This window comes from Drosophila yakuba, chromosome 2L (assembly GCF_016746365.2).
Source record: "Drosophila yakuba strain Tai18E2 chromosome 2L, Prin_Dyak_Tai18E2_2.1, whole genome shotgun sequence".
Lineage (NCBI taxonomy): Eukaryota > Metazoa > Arthropoda > Insecta > Diptera > Drosophilidae > Drosophila > Drosophila yakuba.
The window spans coordinates 2,159,089-2,178,046 of record NC_052527.2 but is presented as its reverse complement, the minus strand read 5'-3'; the positions used below and the strand labels follow the sequence as shown (position 1 = coordinate 2,178,046).

At 44.8% G+C, this 18,958-nt stretch overlaps 3 protein-coding genes across 4 annotated transcripts; 2 read left to right on the top strand and 1 right to left on the bottom strand.

The window, feature by feature from the left end:
- The first annotated feature begins 321 nt into the window (after positions 1-321).
- On the top strand, positions 322-8,004 carry LOC6526505 (THO complex subunit 2). Of its 2 annotated transcripts, none has more exons than XM_002087580.4 (15): positions 322-694; positions 874-1,042; positions 1,134-1,381; positions 1,443-1,576; positions 1,666-2,066; positions 2,125-2,874; positions 2,936-3,325; positions 3,386-3,733; positions 3,796-4,389; positions 4,447-5,137; positions 5,210-5,794; positions 5,857-5,900; positions 7,334-7,508; positions 7,566-7,609; positions 7,692-8,004. In XM_002087580.4, exons 1-15 carry the CDS (start codon positions 468-470, stop codon positions 7,815-7,817), a joined length of 4,926 nt encoding a protein of 1,641 aa, XP_002087616.1. In that variant the 5' UTR covers positions 322-467; the 3' UTR covers positions 7,818-8,004. The 2 variants fall into 2 exon arrangements, with proteins under 2 accessions (XP_002087616.1, XP_015053317.1); XM_015197831.3 differs by having other exon boundaries at positions 5,854-5,900.
- Positions 8,005-8,427: 423 nt separating this feature from the next.
- On the bottom strand, positions 8,428-14,629 carry LOC6526504 (glycogen phosphorylase). Its single transcript, XM_002087579.4, has 4 exons — positions 14,176-14,629; positions 10,538-11,066; positions 8,860-10,466; positions 8,428-8,742 (listed from the first exon to the last, which is right to left on the bottom strand). Exons 1-4 carry the CDS (start codon positions 14,416-14,418, stop codon positions 8,587-8,589), a joined length of 2,535 nt encoding a protein of 844 aa, XP_002087615.1. The 5' UTR covers positions 14,419-14,629; the 3' UTR covers positions 8,428-8,586.
- Positions 14,630-16,241: 1,612 nt separating this feature from the next.
- LOC6526503 (phenoloxidase-activating factor 2) lies at positions 16,242-17,237 on the top strand. The gene is made up of 2 exons (XM_002087578.4): positions 16,242-16,340; positions 16,401-17,237. Exons 1-2 carry the CDS (start codon positions 16,266-16,268, stop codon positions 17,160-17,162), a joined length of 837 nt encoding a protein of 278 aa, XP_002087614.1. The 5' UTR covers positions 16,242-16,265; the 3' UTR covers positions 17,163-17,237.
- The last annotated feature ends 1,721 nt before the right edge of the window (positions 17,238-18,958 follow it).

The following is an 18,958-nucleotide window of genomic DNA, read 5'->3' as shown; positions in this document are numbered from 1 at the left end:
TAAAGAGGGACAAAGATTTTAGGGCGAGATAATCCCAAAATGATTTCTGTTTCAATTCCCAACGTTCCGAAATAAAATGTCAAACCGTGTTATTAATTCAACATGTATATTGTTCAAAAACAATCCCAAAAGTTTATTTTTATTGATACGTACGTATATATATATACTTATATTTAAAATATAGATAAAGTGTACTTCACTTTAAATAAATTTCAAGACTATTATTTTATGTTCCATGTTAAACATTCCAGAAAAAAGGCAACGTGAAACACGGTTCTGGCAGTTGGACGTTTTTGTTTCGGCGAACGGCAATCAGTTAGGCAAGCGGTACGGTCACACTGGTGACACTAACTAAAAAAAAGTGTGAAAATTTGTCAAATATTTCGACAAGTACAGCGATTTAATCGATTCGGGAGCAAAATTCAGCCCCCGCAGCAAAGCGCCCGCGTGTTCCACCTGATCCGAGGATGCAGAGATCCACAGACCGGATGCGCCGGCTGAAAAAGCTGAAGAGCGTTACGGGAGCGCAGGATGGCGTTGGAGGCGGCGATGCAGCGGCGACGGCGGAAAACCGAACCTCTGCACCGTCGGACACGAACGGAGGAGCCGCCAGCAGCGCAGCCGGTGGCAAGGAGCCCGGCACACTGAATCCGGAGGTCTTCAAGCACTTCGACAAATCCGGACGCAGCGAATTGTACGTGTGTGGTACCACGCTCCGACACCGATGCAAACGCAGCCAGAGATATACGCACACGCGCCCAAACACTCGCACTCGCAGTACAGTGGCTGTCGTCAGTTTGTGTCTTGCTGCTGGATCGACTGTTTGGACAGACTGTTCCTCGTTCCCTAGCTAAATTAAACGTTTACTTCTAGCCTGAAGTACCTCAAGCAGCAGTTACAGGATGCGGCGGATACGCCCGTCTACGACAAGAACGGCGTCTTCAAGCAGGGCATCTCCAATGCCATATACCAGCTTCTCTGGCAGGCCCTGCGCTTCACCCACAAAAAGGATATAGTACTCCACCTGCTCCTGGAAGTCGTGGTGAGTAAAAATCTGTTTTTGTAGGGGAAATGACATGGAATTTTACTTCTTGCATTACATGAAATAACTCAAATATATTCTTATGTTCCAGGCCCTCCATGCAGACTTTCCCAGCCTCATAGTGGACGTGGTTAACATTCTGGACAGTGAAACCTCCCTTATAACCGATGGATTTCAGGAAGAACGACATGCCTTTGTGCAACTTGTCAAGGACCTGGACAAGGTGGTTCCAGAAAGTCTTTTAAAAGAGCGTTTGGAAATCGATACGCTGCAGGAGGTGGGAATCGTCAAGAACAAGAGCTTCTACTCCAAGTTCATCAAGGTCAAAACCAAGCTATAGTACGTATAATAAAAGCGATTAAAGGCTGATACAATATGTAATTTCTACTTTCCTTTAAAGCTATAAGCAACGTCGATTTAATCTTTTCCGCGAGGAGAGCGAAGGTTTCGCCAAGCTTATTACAGAGCTAAACCAGGAGTTTGACGAGAGCACCACCCCAGAGAGCATAATGGATATCATAAAATCCCTTATAGGTAACATATTTACGATAGCATTGAATATTTGGAAACAGTGTCAAACCAATATACAAGCGCTTACTTATTAATTGTTAACTGAATTGCAGGTTGCTTTAATCTGGATCCGAATCGTGTACTGGATATAATCATCGAGTCCTTTGAAACTCGTCCGGATCGATGGAACTTGTTTATACCCCTGTTGCGCAGCTACATGCCCACTGGTGCCATTATCTGCGAGGTCCTTGGATACAAGTTCTGCCACTTTAAGGACTCTCGCACGCCCCGCTCATTATATCATGTTTGTGCTCTTTTGCTAAAGCATGGCGTCATTGCGCTGAACGATGTATATGTGTGGTTGACTCCGAACGATGGCAGCATCAAAGCGGACTGGGAGGAGGAGCTGGCGGATGCCAGGGAAATGGTCCGCAAGCTGAACCTTATTCAAACCAACAAGAAGGAAGACGAAAAGGATCCACCACCGCCGCCCTCGGTTAAGAAGTTCAATGAGGTAGAGCTAGTAAACGGTTTGTATGAGATTTTACTAATGATATCGTTTTTTTTCGCAGGAAAAATACAATGCAAACCAAAAGTTTGGTCTTTGCGAGGCTCTGCTTAAAGTTGGCGACTGGGAGAATGCGTCTAAGATCATCCAGAAGCTTCCCGAACAGGCGGTAGTACTGCAGGAACCAATCGCCCGTGCCATTGCCGATCTGATTCACCTGTCCGTGGAGAATATCTATTACAAGAAGTGCTTTAAGGCTCCCGCTGGACGAAGGCAGAGCCGAAATCGGCTGTATGACGATTCCAAATTGGTGGCCAAGATGCAGGCAAAGGAATTCAGCGACTTAAGGAAGTACACCTGGCCGATGGCCAATGTGTTGGGACCTGCCATGCACTACGACACCGTGCTAATGTACAAGCTAATCCGTATCATGCGGAAACTAGTAGTCGATATGGGCGTAGACAGCCTAAATGGACCTCCGCCGAATTCGGAGGCAGAGCAGCACTACTATGACATTATGAGCTCGCTGGATGCCTGCATTCTACCCTCCCTTCTCTACCTGGACAACAACTGCTCAATGTCCGAAGAGATTTGGGCTGTGCTCAAGTATTTCCCGTATCACTTTCGCTACAGTTTGTATGCGCGTTGGAAGAACGACAGCTACCAGATGCATCCCAATTTGATCAGGAGATGTGGATTGGCACAGAGGGACATCAAGGCGCTAATGAAGCGCGTGAGCAAGGAGAACGTCAAGCAGTTGGGACGTCTGGTAGGAAAGTACAGCCATTGTGCCCCAGGACTGTTGTTCGACTATGTGAGTTTTAATTACTTGCTTTTCCAAATAAGTTTATTTATTTCCATTTCTATTGCAATAGATTCTCTTGCAAATTCAAATCTATGACAATCTCATTGGGCCGGTTTGCGACATGCTCAAGTATCTTACTGCCTTGTCTTTTGACTGTTTGGGATACTGCATTATCGAGTCCTTGACGGTAACTGGTCGTCTCAGGTTTAAGGATGATGGCACGTCGTTATCCTTGTGGCTGCAAAGTCTTGCCTCCTTCTGCGGCACCATCTACAAGAAGTACAGCATTGAGCTGAGTGGGTTGCTTCAGTATGTGGCCAATCAGCTAAAATCGCAAAAGAGCCTGGACTTACTGATTTTGAGGGAAATCGTGCATAAGATGGCAGGCGTGGAGTCCTGCGAGGAGATGACTAATCATCAGTTGCAAGCCATGTGTGGAGGTGAACAACTCAGGGGAGAGGTAATTATACTAGCCTTTTTATATTATTGTTCAGTCGATTGAGTGTGTTTGTTGTTCTAGGCTGGCTACTTTAGTCAAGTGAGGAACACGAAAAAATCATCTAATCGCCTGAAGGAGGCCTTGGCTAACAATGATCTCGCCGTGGCCATTTGCCTTTTGATGGCTCAACAGAAGCACTGCGTCATTTATCGTGAGACAGCGGCGCACAGTCACTTAAAGTTGGTGGGAAACCTGTATGATCAGTGCCAGGACACACTCGTCCAGTTTGGTACTTTCCTAGGCTCTACTTATTCTGTGGATGAGTATGTGGAGCGGTTACCCTCGATTATTACCATGCTCCGCGAGTACCACATAAACACAGATGTAGCCTTCTTCTTGGCTAGGCCCATGTTTACTCATCAGATCAATGTAAGTCTGCGCAATCCATTTTGAGACATAATATTTATATTTACACATAATATCTCTTACAGCAAAAATACGATCAATTGCGCAAGGCTGATCCTAACGCCAAGAAGCTCACCACGACGCAAAAACTCCAAAAGTATTTGGAAGCCACGCAGTTGATCATGCACCCTATTGTAGAGTCTGTTCGTCCACTGCACAGCTCCAAAGTGTGGGAGGACATTAGTCCGCAGTTCCTGGTAACTTTTTGGAGTCTGAGCATGTACGATCTGCACGTGCCTAACGAAAGCTATCAGAGGGAGATTGCCAAATTGAAGCAGCTGGCCCAGCAAGCTGCAGAAGGCAAAGACTCAAACCAATCGAAGAACAAGAAGGAGCAGGAGCGCTATATTGCGCTAATGGAGAAGCTGAACGACGAGCGTAAGAAGCAGCATGAGCACGTTGATAAGATCTCGCAGCGGCTGCAGGAGCAAAAGGATAGTTGGTTCCTTCTACGATCAGCCAAATCGGCAAAGAACGACACCATCACGCAGTTCCTCCAGCTCTGCCTCTTCCCGCGTTGCACCTTTACAGCTCTGGATGCGCTTTATTGCGCGAAGTTCGTGCACGCCATTCACAACCTCAAGACATCGAACTTCTCTACCCTGCTGTGCTACGATAGGGTAATAACACCTAATATCATTACCTGAAATCGATCTGACTCTTCATCATTTCTTTAGATCTTTTGTGACATCACTTACTCGGTTACTTCGTGCACTGAGGGTGAGGCTACGCGGTACGGACGCTTCTTGTGTGCCATGCTCGAGACCGTGATGCGTTGGCATGCGGATCAGGCGGTGTTTAACAAGGAGTGCGCCAATTATCCTGGTTTTGTGACCAAGTTTCGTGTTAGCAATCAGTTCTCCGAGGCCAACGATCACGTTGGCTACGAAAACTATCGGCATGTGTGTCACAAGTGGCACTACAAGATTACCAAGGCAATTGTATTCTGTTTGGACTCGAAGGACTTTATGCAGATCAGGAATGCACTGATTATCCTTATGCGAATCCTGCCTCACTATCCAGTTCTTGCCAAACTGGCGCAAATCATCGAGCGTAAGGTGGACAAGGTGCGCGAGGAGGAAAAGACAAAGCGACCGGATCTGTATGCCATTGCCTCCAGCTACATTGGACAGCTGAAGCTGAAGACTCCCCACATGCTGAAGGAGAGTGTCTTTCATCAAATTGCCGAGCGGCCAAATAAGGAGTCGCCGACCAATGCCAGCGCTCCTGCCGCACCCAACAGATCCGATAAAGTGTCACCCACCTCTCCATCTGCACATACACAAGGAACAAGGGCTACCAGCGGAGCTGCCCCCCTCTACAGCAGCGAACAAAAGTCGGGCAACAGAGAACCAGAGGCAAAAGCAGGTGGGTTAAAATATTTAATGCAAACAAAATCAATATTTAAGCTTAACAACTACTATCTTTTACACGTTTTAGCTTCCACAACGCGCGAATCGAAGAGCCAAAAAGGCGAAGGCAATACCGTCACTCTGGTGTCTACAGCCACTTCAACGGCATCCAACAACGAACGCGAGAGCAAACAACGTGACCTGCCAGCGCCACGCGAGTCCCAGTCGCGCAGCAAGGATGACCCGCAGGAGCAGGCAAGCAACGGCAGCAATGGCAGCCGACAGAGCGAGAGCCGTAATCGGGATATGGATCGAGACAGACAAGATCAGCACGACCAACGAGGCATTAGTAGCCATCGCAGTTCCAGAGACCCGGTGCGGGTCAAGGAGCGCACAGAAGCCGAACTGCATCAGAGGTCGCGGGAACGTTCTCAGCGTCTGGAGGAGTTGGAAGCGCAGCAGCGGAAGCGCGAAAAGCCATCGCGACGCGGCGCCGAAGAGCGTAACCGGCATGGAGATGGGGTCGAGACCGTGGACTTGGTGGGCAGCACCGATAATCGTCACTACGAGGAGTTCGAGGGGCGAATGAGGGACCTGAGCTCTGTGTCCAACGAGAGCAACGGTTCGATGCAGCATCGTCAACGTAGCCATGAGACCATTGAATTCGAAAAAGGTGCGTAGACCAGATCATCTAGATCTGTCGACTTCATTCCTAACGTTCCTTCGTTTTAGTAGATTCAAAGCGTCGCAAATTGGAGTCTTCAACCAGCAGTTCAAAGGTTAGTAGCATATGGTTGCAGACATAAGTACGCTAAGACAACAACAGTATAAAACAACACTACGATGACGGTCAAATCTGGAGGGAAAGTACTCGAGGTTCTGATTGACTATGCGAAACTTAAATCGTTTTTCATCACCAACTTCTGCTCGAAACTGCAACTTCAAAATCAACGAATCAATAACGCACCTGCCACCTCAAACTAAAAATTTCTAATTTAACACCGAAACTTGATGCGGATGCGATGGATCTTGTGGGCATCTCCAACATTCCTAAGTTCTATCGCGGTGTTAATTTTAAGCTAAGTTATAAGAAAAAAAGTGAAACATTGTAAAAGCATCATCGTTAATTTACCTAGAAGGACATTTTTTTTTGTTTTTCTAAATTTGTTAATTAATTTTAATAGTAAGATTAGTTGTGTAAATAAGAAAACAAACTGGAGTATCGGGACCATTGAGACGACAATCAAATGTGAGAAGACCAGGACAAACGCGAAGGACAATCTTTCAAAACCAAATGAACACGACGAAGGCGGGAAATTCTACTACCAAACAAATCCGGATTACAATTGAAGGAAAAATAAATCAACTATATTCTACCTTAAAAACTACACGGAAAAAAATGAAAAACATTTTAACTACGGCTGCCATAAATTACAACAAATTCTAAGGCTTCAATATAACGAACAAATGTACTTCAAAAAACTTCAAAATGGAATTCAACAAATAAGTCGAGATTCTGGAAACCTGTACTGAAAAGGACATCTCTTTGCTAACTTATGATGATCATTCAGTAAAGTCAAAGTACTGATTGATAGAAGGAGCACGTGTATCTAACTCCACATCTTCTGAAGTCAATAAGCCACCTATTTTCCAATATGGAGTCTACAGTAAATAAGAGCTATACTTGCGCTGGATCTAGCAACTTTGTTCAACAAGCCACTTTTAAAATTAAAATCTTCAAAATCAAATGTACGATCATCTTCTCCGACTACCCATGTGAAGATGTAAATTATCCGGAAACCAGCTTACTATGCTAACGAGGACAAAATCAATTCAATTACTCTGTGGAATACCTGCAGCTAAACCACTCTTCAGCATCGACTTCGTGAAAGCCCCAAAACTCCCGAGGATTCCTAGTGGATACCTGATTCAGCCGCTTCTCTGATTTCCAACCCGCGGAAAAGTTACCTGTGCAGCCCAGTTTAGTTGTTAATTCGTTGATGTTGAGACTGTGCACGGGTAAGTGATGGGCGCGTGGTGGGGACGGCGGACTTATAAACCATATGACACAGAGGACACCTAACAGACACAGGCGAACAGCGATACAGTTGTACCTTTTCGGTTTTTGTTGCAGTTATAAGTAGTTAAACGCACACCCTTTAACGTTTAGAGGAAGCAAGTTTTTACAACCATTAATCCTGTGCCGTTGCAGAAGGTGGAGGAACTGGTGGACAGCGTGAAGAAGGCGCGCGGCCTCAAGACCAAAGAGCGCAACAAGGACAAACTGTCGGATGAGGAGCGGGACGCTCGCAAGGATCGCAAGTTGGGGCGCAAGCGCGACCGCGTCGAAGAGTCCAATAGCAACGAACATAAGCGTCGACGTGAAGGTGAGAGAAGAATCATTTATCGGATAGTCAAGACATTCAAATGCGAACAAATTTTAGCACAAAATGGTGAAGAAGAACTGCGGGATAGAGAGCGGCATAGGGTGAGTGTAATATCTAGTAGTCCCCGACATTTTCAACTACTGGTATTGGTGGGTTACAACTAACATGGTTCCCAATCTATAGGAAAAGTCACCGCGGGAGCGATCACATGAGAAATTCGATAGAGAAAGAGGAGGAGCCAGCGGCTCGCGGGGCGAGGAACGGCAGTACATCAGCAAGTCCACTCGGTCCTCCAGAGTCAACTATTGAATGCAATCGGGGCCTTTTGTTCGCCCGATCTGTGCATTGTGGAGCGCATTTTGTTTAATTTTTAAAGAATTTTGAATGGCCTATCCATCCATTGTAGCAAAGAACGAAACTACTTTTGAAATTTGTACAATTTTTAGTGACTATTTTAAAAGAGAAATCCAAACAATTACATGTAAAAATTACTAAACCTTTGTGTTTTCTGAATGGGAACTGTAATGCCATAATATTTGTACGAGAAGTTCATTCCCCACATTGTGTTTGTGTTTAAACATAATAAATTGTTCATTTGCAATAAGACTAAGATGTAATTTCTCCGTGTTACTTATTTGTCACCCAACCCACAATGAAACAGCAGCTTTCTATTTCGAATCAAATTTTATTCAATTTAAATTAATTTTACATTTAACAGTTGAACTTGAGGTTTAATCTCGATTTAAAACACGCATATCCGATATCTAAACAAGCTTGCCACTAACGTTTATTACAACTCTTTCCATTATTTTTAATAGACTTTTTCGTTTACTTTGAAAGTGTTCCTGAGGTCTTTTTAGGTAGGTACCGTTGTTGGTGTTGTTGATTCGATTCCACAGTGATGAGAGAACTAGGCGAATTGTTTATCTTGATTTTTATTAAATAAAATATTAACAATTCTGGGCTGTGGCCCCTGTTTACTTGGTTAGTTTTAGTTGTTGCTTTTGGCGCCTAAACTTGGACTTTGACTTTAGCAAAAGTAAAGCACATAAATAATAAAATAATATCAAAAATTGATTTAGTTCTGTGGCTGATCCTCCGGCGCTGGCAGCTTCTCCCAGGTGGGCTCCACTCCCCAGATCTCGCGGGCGTACTCGGCGATGGTGCGATCCGACGAGAACTTGCCGCTGGACGCAATGTTGTTGATGGACATCTCCAGCCACTTGGCTTGGTTCTGCAAATTAAGCGAAAGAAAGGTGGGTTGAATAAAGATCCTTTTCAGAAAATGATCCATTTACTACTACTGGACTTTTACTCCCCCAAATTACATGGCTTAATCAAGGACTCTCACCTGGTAAGTCTTGGAGACCAGATCCTGGGCCTTGATGTACGCATCGTAGTCGGCCAGCAAGTAGTAGTGGTCGTACTTGAGCAGAATGTCGGCAATGTTCTTGAACTCGTTGGGATTGCCGGGGCTGAAGAATCCGCCCTGGATTTGGTCGATCACCTGCTTGACCTCGGGGTTGGCGTTGTAGTAGTCATAGGCATTGTAGCCCTTCTTCTTGAGTGCCTCCACCTCCTCGACGGTCATGCCGAAGATGAAGATGTTGTCCAGACCCATCTCCTCGGCCATTTCCACGTTGGCACCGTCCAGGGTACCGATGGTGAGGGCTCCGTTCAGCTGGAACTTCATGTTGCCGGTACCAGAGGCCTCTGTGCCGGCGGTCGAGATCTGCTCGGACAGATCGGCGGCGGGCATGATCTTCTCAGCCAGGGTGACACGGTAGTTCTCCAGGAAGATAACCTTCAGCTTATCGCCCACAATGGGATCGTTGTTCACCACGTTGCCCACGGCGCAGATGAGCTTGATGATCTGCTTGGCCACATAGTAGCCCGGAGCGGCCTTGCCTCCGATCATGATTGTCCTCGGGGTGAAGTTGGCTGTGGGATCCTTCTTGATCCTGTTGTACAGGGTGATGATGTGCAGGCAGTTCAGCAGCTGGCGCTTGTACTCGTGAATACGCTTCACCTGGATGTCGAACATGGAGGAGGCGTTGATCTTAACGCCGTAGTCCTTCTCCAGAATGGCAGCAAGCTTCAGTTTGTTCTCCTGCTTGACACGGGCCACATTGCGCTGGAAGTTGGGGTCCTTGGCCCACTTCTTCAGGGCAACCAGTTGGTCTAGATGCACTGGCCACTCGTCACCGATCTTCTCGGCAATCAGATCGGAGAGTCCGGGATTGCAAAGCAGCAGCCAGCGACGCGGGGTAATACCGTTCGTCTTGTTCTGGAACTTCTGGGGATCCATTTCGTAGAAGTCATGGAACAGCGAGTCCTTCAGGATCTGCGAGTGGATGGCGGCCACACCGTTGACGGCGTGGGAGCCCACGATGGACAGATGGGCCATGTTGATGCGCTTCTCGCCATCCTCCTCCACCATCGACATGCGACGCATGCGGTCCAGATCGTCGGGGAACTTCTTCTTCACATTCTCCATGTGCAGGAAGTTGATGTGATAGATGATCTGCAGATGGCGGGGCAGGATCGACTCCAGCAGGGAGACGGGCCAGCGTTCCAAGGCCTCTGGCAGCACGGTGTGGTTGGTGTAGGCACAACTCCTCACGGTGATGTCCCATGCCTTCTCCCAGGTCAGGTGCTCCTCATCGACCAGGATGCGCATCAGCTCAGGGATGGCCAGCGATGGATGGGTATCGTTCAGCTGAATGGCCACCTTGTCGGGGAAGTGATCGAAGGTGTTGCGGACCGCCTCCCGGGAACCGAACTTCGAGGCCTTGTAGCGGCGGATGATATCCTGCAGCGTAGCGGCGCACATGAAGTATTCCTGCTTCAGACGCAGCTCCTTGCCCTCGAAGAAGTTGTCGTTGGGGTACAGCACACGGGAGATGTTCTCAGCCAGATTGCGGTCAAGCACGGCCTGGATGTAGTCACCATCGTTGACTGTGTAGGCGAAGATATCGATAGATTAGTTCTTGCCTTATAAAGGGGACCAATGCCGATCAGATACTCACAGAACTTGAGGTTGAAGTCGATGGGCGACTTGGCGGACCACAGACGCAGCGTGTTCACGTGGTTGTTGTTGTATCCGGGAATGGGGTTGTCGTAGGGCATGGCAAACACCCTCTGGGTGTCCACCCACTTCTTGCCCTCGGGCGTGTCGATCACACGGCCATAGAAGTTGACCGGCAGCATGAACTCCGGACGGGCCTTCTCCCAGGGGTTGCCATAACGCAGCCAATCATCGGGCTCCTCCACCTGCTCGCCGTTCTTGATCTTCTGGGCGAAGATACCGTACTCATAACGGATGCCATAGCCATAGGCGGCCAGACCCAGAGTGGCCATCGAGTCCAGGAAACAGGCGGCCAAGCGACCCAGACCACCATTGCCCAGACCGGCGTCCTCCTCCATCTCCTCCAGGTTCTCAATGTCCAGACCCAGCTGGTACATGGCCTCCTCGCACTCGCTCTGGATGCCGAGGTTGATCATGGTGTTGGTCAGGGAGCGACCCATGTAGTACTCCAGCGACAGATAGTAAACGCGCTAGAAACAAGGTAACATTTGAATGCAAAGAAGGACATCGTTCATAAGCTTATTTCATGAGTGGGATACAGATTTCGTGCATTTCCGTAGTGATCAGCCAAGTGCAAGGTGCAGCTGTACAGTGCATACAATAACTATAATACAACGAATGCCTGATAAGAGGGGCGCCGGCGTCGGCTGAAAGACCTAGTTATGCTTGGCCAGAAGGTCACCCAGTTCCCAACGGAATACCAGCTTATCAGCGAAAAAAATCGCACGGTAATTTCAGGGCAACCCAACTGGAAAAACTATAAATAGAGGAAGGCATTCACAATCACAATCACCGGTTCGATTCAGTGCGAATCTATCGATCGATGTTACGAGGGCATTAATTGTGTTTATAGCAACGCTATCAACCGATTGCAGGCTGCACTTTGCATGCTGGGCAAATATCATGGCAAAGCATGAATCTATACAGCTCGGAATGGGGATCATTATCACCACCCAATGCTCGAGTAATCATGCATCGATCTCGGATCACCAATCAGCACCAATCACCATTGACGACAACATCGACCAGAGTGTCGCCAGTTAGTAGCTAATGGCTCCCAGGGTATGCTAATCCTATCCCTTATCAGTCTACCTATGTAATCTATGCCCTAAAACGCATACCTATCGCGCATGATGGCTTCAGATGTCTGATGCTATGCGATCCGTCGAATCGGAAAACTTTAGCTAATTAGTTCGGAATGTTTGGAGAGCGTGTTTTTGTGTGCATATTTGTAGGTGAATGGGGTTAAGGCGCCTATATAGGATCCGGGACTTTCGATTACGAATATTTTGCAACCCATTTAGCAGATAAGATATATGGAATTAGGTGAGTAGGTAGTATGAACTGATTTGGAAAATATGTTTTAGGCGAATGCTGAGATAAAACCCACTATTGATTATATCAATATAGGTACATAGAAATATTAGTTAAGACTACATTGTATTTGATAATCAGATAATCAGCCCGGCTAATCGGCTACCAAATACTAAAACCAATTCTAAGCATGACCTCTCTGCTGCACAAAAAATTAAGTGAATAACCTATTAAGCTTATCTAATCGAAGTTAAAGGCTCCACAACAAAAGGTGAGTAATCTTTTAGATTCATAAAAAGCTTTTGAAGTCATTCAACTACAGGCAGTTTGTTGTGTAGGGTCTTTTAAATTCGTTCTGGCCAGGTCTACAGACGAATTAGAAACCAGACATATGTTTTTTTGCGGCTTTGATAAAGAACGCCACACCACGACCGGTATTTGTTTGCGTTTGTTTATTGTATTTTTTTCACCTATATGCAATAAATAAATGACAGATGTGCAGAGGAAGTGGAAATTGCATTAGTACTGCTGAATTGGCATTGCATTTTTCATGATCGCTGATAGCTAAACGATTTTAATTGGGTTTCCATGTGGGTGATAAGTGGAGCAGTATTTTCGATTTGGTCAGCCTGACTAGAACGGCTGTGGAAAAATACAGCCTAAACTATTACCGGGTAATAAACTCTTTTGTATGACTATTCACCCCGCTGAACTTTCTTCAATTTGCATAAATTGGTTCAGAGCCCGATGGACGCCAAGTTGTCTTCAATTAACTCTAAGTACCATTCTACGCACAACAACAGCTGTTCAAGTATCTATGAGATACAATCGTCAGCTAGCAGTACACATAATTCGGTTCAAATTCTGACGGTTGCGTGAGCTAATTGCATGTGGGGGGACAACAAAACAAAATCGGGCCTATAAAAGTTCCACAACGTGAAAGAACTAATATATAGATATGTACGTATATATATGCGCACGAACAGAAACCGAAATGGTAGCCAAAATAAAAACTGAGAGAGGAAAAATGGGGGAAAATTTTCCTTGATATTTTTGTCAGTTGGTTGTTGTTAATAACCTTTGATTGACCTTGAAAAAATGTGTGCCGACGCCGTGACGGTATCCACAATTTAGTTGAATTGAAAATATTTATTACCCAAAAGTGTATATAGCTTGAACTTCTAGCCATCGTCAATGGAAAATTAATAGATACATTTTGGTGGGCTTGAAATTGAAAGTGATTTAAGCTGACATTCAGCAAGGACAAAAATGTTTAGCAGTCGATGCTCAGAAATTTGCAAATGAAAAGCTCACGCTTTGGGCACGTGCTTGGATACATGTATCTATATACATTGTGTATTGTGTATCTGATGGATGCGGCTAAAAGGGTGCACTTACTGTGCACACTTGCCCCACTTAAGCTGCATTTTCTGGGCTAATCGCCACGGCCCCAGGAAAAACTTATTACTAAAAACTCATAAATATGTTTGCTTAGATATAGAAGTAGCTCGGCGACAGCTGCTATTTTTAAGTTTTTGTTGCTTTGTCAGCTGGCGGGGAAAATTGTCAAGTGGCTGCGGAAAAAGGGGGGGTGGCTGATAAGTTCGCCGGCTTTTTGCAGCACCTTTGCAATTTGTTGCAGTGAAAGTGTCACACCTTTTTTTGGCGCTACTTCTTGGCATTGATCCCATTGCAGTCTTTGCTTTTTGGCAATTTCGCGGATAATTAAATGAAACGAAACAATTATGTAGTAGCAAAACAACGAAAGCGTGGGAAATGCAGCAGAAGCCAAAATTGCAGATGAACAGTGAACACTCGGAAATTATAGGGGAAAGAAAAGGAAATAATTCTGCATATGACAGTTAACGTACAATTAGGACAGTAATCTAATAAAAGAATAAATGAGATCTTGTGTTTATATATGAGATTTTCAGATACTTTTGTCCCCCTTTAGAAATTTTTTAAATTTTATTGACTGAGTGTTCACTGTAATATCGTTGGCCAAAGCGCATTGGGGAATAAATAAGCAGCGAATTAAAGAGAATGAAGCAGGCCGAATAAAATGTCGTAATAGCCAAAGAAATTTCGGAAAAAATATTTCTAAGGAAATTAATTGAACTGTTTTGAGTGCCACAGGAAGGGATAATCAGGCAGTGGAACACCAGAGCCCGGACAAAGTTAGGTTAGGTGGTCCAAGCACTTCGTTTTGGAAAATTCCACGGACTAAATCAATAACTGGGTGGCCTGGCTGGGCGTGGAACTCACCTTGGGATCCTTCTCGTAGTAGTGCTGCTGCGTGCGAATCCAGCGGCCGACCATGTTGTCCTTGACGGTGTTGGCCAGGGCGAAGTAGTAGTCCCTCAGGGTGGACACATTGCGATCCTTGACCAGGGTGTAGTGCAGGTGCCGATTGAAGTTCTTCTTCACCTCGGTGACATTGCCCACCTCGGCGATGCCGCGCACCGAGATCTGTTTGCGCCGATCGGCGTCCGATTGGGGTTTCGACATGGTGTCCTAGTTATGTCCCTTCTCGGTGGCTGTGGCGGCTCTATATAGTTCTGATTCTGATTAGTTCGCTGATTCCGTTGCGTGGGTGCGCGTGTGTGTGTGTTGCGTGGACCCGTTTGCGTGTGCGACAGCGAAGAGGAGACGGAGACTATAGACACAACCCAGACCTGAACCTGAACAGACGACCGTTCGCAGCAAAATCCGGAGCGATTCTCACTTTATACTTTCGCCATACTTTCGGAGATAGCTTTTGCGCCAGAGCTTTTCTCTCAGCGTGCTGCTCCCCTTGTAAACAACTCCCAGCGCACAGTGGGCTGTGTCTCAACTGCTACGAACAAATACTTATCATCAAAGGGATAAAATGCAAGAACATTTTTTGTTACCTAATTCAATCAACCATATACCATATGCTTGATTTTTATTAAAAGCTCTCAAATCTTTTAAATTTCAATAACGGATAATAGCTTTTTGCAGCATTTTTCGACATAACCCGCCCACTGTGTGTTGCTGATGCAGCGGTTCTTATCTCGCCGGTGCATTTCGCTATCTCTCTCGCACTTCAGCTATGCTGTATTGCTGCATTGCTCACCAGTACTCTCACTCGCTCACTGCCTCTCTCTTACTGGCGCTCTCTTTTTGCCCCAGTCACCTTGTGCGAAGGTCATACATGCGTATTTGTTGTTTATTTTCCGTTTTTGTTTCATCTTGAGGCATTTGTATGCTTTTTGGAATACAGTGGGTGGCGCCCCCATGAATCGGATTGGAGCTTTTCAAACAGACGGCTGTCAAATGGAAGCTTTCAAACAGCTGTTCAGGGTGGAGAATTGAGGCGGGCTAGATATTGGGGATGCCAACTTCCTTGGTATTTAAAACTTGAAGATACTTTCATATCTAAAGGATACTTGAATATCTCAGAGATACTTCTTTAGCTCTGTAAGCTAAAGAAAAAATATTTTTTAAAATATCTTTTTGGATACTTTTGTTTCGTAAAGGTACTTAGGTATTCCTTTATTACTATTTCGTGGCTTCATTAGGGAAAAAAAATCTCTTTCTACTTTTCCTTGATTAATTTGCAAGTATTAAAACAACATTGCCCTGAATATTTGTCCACTGCTGTGCGGCACTGGTCTTCTGCAAGAAATGCTAATCACAGGACAAAGGGCATCTGCAATTCTATCCGAACAATTCAGTTATTCCATTTCTTGTTTATTACTTCCCATAATGGCACTCCCATGTTCAACTACTTGCGAATGCATGCGGAAAAAGTCCTTGAAAGGTGCCGTGGAGAAGGGGGAACATTGCCAGGGACCAAGGCGCCGCTTGTTTCGTGAGTTCACAATTTGCTCGGCTATTTTGTAGCAAATGAAAATGATTAGCACATTTGGCAGAAGGAAAGCGAGAGCAAACCTTTTGGACATCTGCCAAGTGGGCTGCCATCGAAGTGATCGCCATCATTCATAAGCTTGTCTGCTAAAAATTTAAAACTTAATTGGAATCTGCTGCCTCATCCTGCCAACCGTACGCTCCTTCACTTCTCGCACATATGCGATATGCAACTAGTTTTTGTTATGTTTTCCATTCGTTTTTTTCTGTATTCAGCTGCGAGTATTATGCAAAAGTTACACTCAGGCAAAAAAAAAAAATGTATTGAGCGAAATTACACTACCACAACTTGGACCGTTAGAAAATAAAATAAGCGGCAAATGCTTTCAATAATACAAAGGATTTATCTCAAAAAACATTGTGGAATTCTTGAATCGACGTATTGTACTGATAAGCTGAGGGCTGAGTTCGCAGAGTAAATTCTAAGAGCTCGGATTCATTTTATTCGGAACACTCGTTGCGAAATGACGCTTTACTTTGCGTTTCTCGCGACGCTGATAATCAGCTTTGCACTTTGTCAAAACTTAAACAACAAACAGGTTAGTTTTTTTAATATTTGTGAAGTGATGAGTTATTCAAATGGAAAAGGTACAACGCAGGTACAACGTGGCAGCTATGGCGGCAATCCAAGCTATAATCGAATGGAGGAGACATTTCCTTGGGTGATTGCTGTGCTCGATCAGAGGGATTGGATTTTCCGGTATATAGGAGCGGGATCTCTGATTAAAAAAAATGTGGTCCTTACAGCCGCTCATATTCTAAACGATACTACTGAAGATGATCTGCTGGTGCGAGCTGGCGAATGGGATACTTCGACTACGAATGACCGGAAGCATGTGGATCTCGAGGTTCTGAAAATAATCTCCCATGAACAGTTCAACAGATTCAATGCAGAAAACAATGTGGCGTTGCTCATTCTAAAATCCGAATTTGAGCTGAGTACCAACATTGATATCATTCCATTGTACAGAGCAGAAGGAGGAATTGAAAAACTATCCTGCTTCTTCAACGGTTGGGGAAAAGTTTATTTAAACTCGACGGAGTATCCCACCATTCTCAAGACGGTCCATGTCGACCTATTGAACATGGATGTGTGTAGCTCGTGGCTTCATAGAAAAGTGTCTAACCAAATCTGTGCGGAAAGTCTGGGAGAAAAGGATTGCAGTGGCGACGGCGGTGCTCCCGTGGTTTGTCAAATATCTAAATATCCAACCAAGTACGCACAGGTTGGTATTGTCAACTGGTTAACTGAAAAGCCTGCCGGAAATACACCCACCGTTTATACGAATGTTCGTAGTATGATATACTGGATTAATTACCATATACATACGTCTCAGAAATTAGGAAATGGAAACAGTTAAATTTGTATTCACAAACCAAGCACAAGTCTCAAATCGATCTTCACTTATTTCCTAAATAAAAAATCACAAAAATAACTTCATTTTATTACGGAATTATTCATATACATTCTGTTTAAGAGTACTATTTGCTTATCAACATAAGCAAGTCGCTCAATCGAATATTATCAGTACAAGAAATGCTGTGCAAGTATATATAAATATAAGAAATCGTTTTATATTTAGCCGGATTATTTTATTAAGCGCTGTACCTATTACTTATGCCATAAATATTGTTGATGAGCAACACGGCGTATGAGCGATATTAAATATACTATATTAAAATACCCCTTTATGTCCTTAAAATAGTAATTTAAAATTAAACATTCTGTAGTGTTAGCCCGCTTTTCGGCTAAGTGTACAACGCATGCAGAAATAATCTCGGCTAAAAAATCGCATTTAAAAGAGGGCAGGTAGCTGAAATCTGTAGAGGTGGGCAGAAGTTTTGTGGGTGGGAAACGGCGTTCAAAAGTTAAAGTGTTGCCATTTTTCATTTTTTGCACGCTACTTGTTTGTTGTTTTTGGTTTGTTTGTTTGTTTGTCGCTCCACAAAGGCGAGTGTGTGTGCGTGTGTGTGTGTGTGTGTGTGGGAGCCACCAGCACAAACATGCGAAACATATGTGAGTTGCGTTTGCCGTGTGAAAAAAGAGCGATTCGAGTGCTTGTTAGAAAGAGAGCGATTGCGGTGGGAAAGGGACGCCAGATGGATGGGGCACACGAGTGTGTGCATGTGTGAGTGAGATCCTGAAACTCGTTTTGCCGCTAATTGGATGCTGAAGGTGTCCTCCGTGTGTATGTGTGTATGGCTGTGGTCATAAGGTGTGTGTGTGTGGCCCGGAGTTGAAGTTGCCAAACATCATTAACAGCAGCCCGACACGCCCACCGCCCACTGACTTCCACACTTAAACACATGTATTTCCTGTTTACCTAAATTAGTCAATTACAAAAAACAAATTTAAATGATCTGAGTATTGAATATATCATAAAATGTAAAAAAACGAAAGTGTGTGTGCATTATGTGCACAAAAAATTGATTTTTTTTTGGAATTATACGAGCTTGTATTGGATTATTTTCTGCAGTGCAAGCCGAAAAAAAAGGCTGCCTCAATAATTACAATTTTTTGCACTGCTGCCGCCGTACTACCGCCTTTGCAGCCAGTTCTGATGATGAGATTAAAGTTTTGGCATAATGATGTCTCATTAAATTAAATGGCAGCATTTCCAAACAAAACTGATGTAATTTGCCCGTCGTAGTTGTCTGATTAATGTGGCCTGGCACTCGTCGGAGTGGCGGAAAATCCGGGAAATGTATCTCTGCGCCGTAAACTGTTTGGCTTTTTTGGCTCGGCCGTAATTCGCTTTTTTGGCCCCCGTTTAAGTGTTTGCCATAAAATTGTGTATCAATATCAATATTGGAGCAGTGCCCAGTGAGTTCCAGGTGCCCCTGACTGCCCGGCCTGCCCTCGCATACACACAAATTGATATCGAATTACAATAAAATCTGCATTTATCAAAAGTTCTCACGCACACAAGCGCACCTGCACACACGCACGGCACACACATGCAACAGTTGTAAGTCGGCATCTGTATGCGTGGCCTTTGGTAACCTGTAACCCTTTTTGTGGCCCGGGCAGGTGGAAAAATCGAACAGCAGTGCCTTAAATGTCTTTAACGAGAATTAGGCAAACACTAATTTCGAATTTATGCAACTGTTTAAGCTCCGTTTTCCTATGAAGTGAAATCTAGAGGAGGTAGTCTCC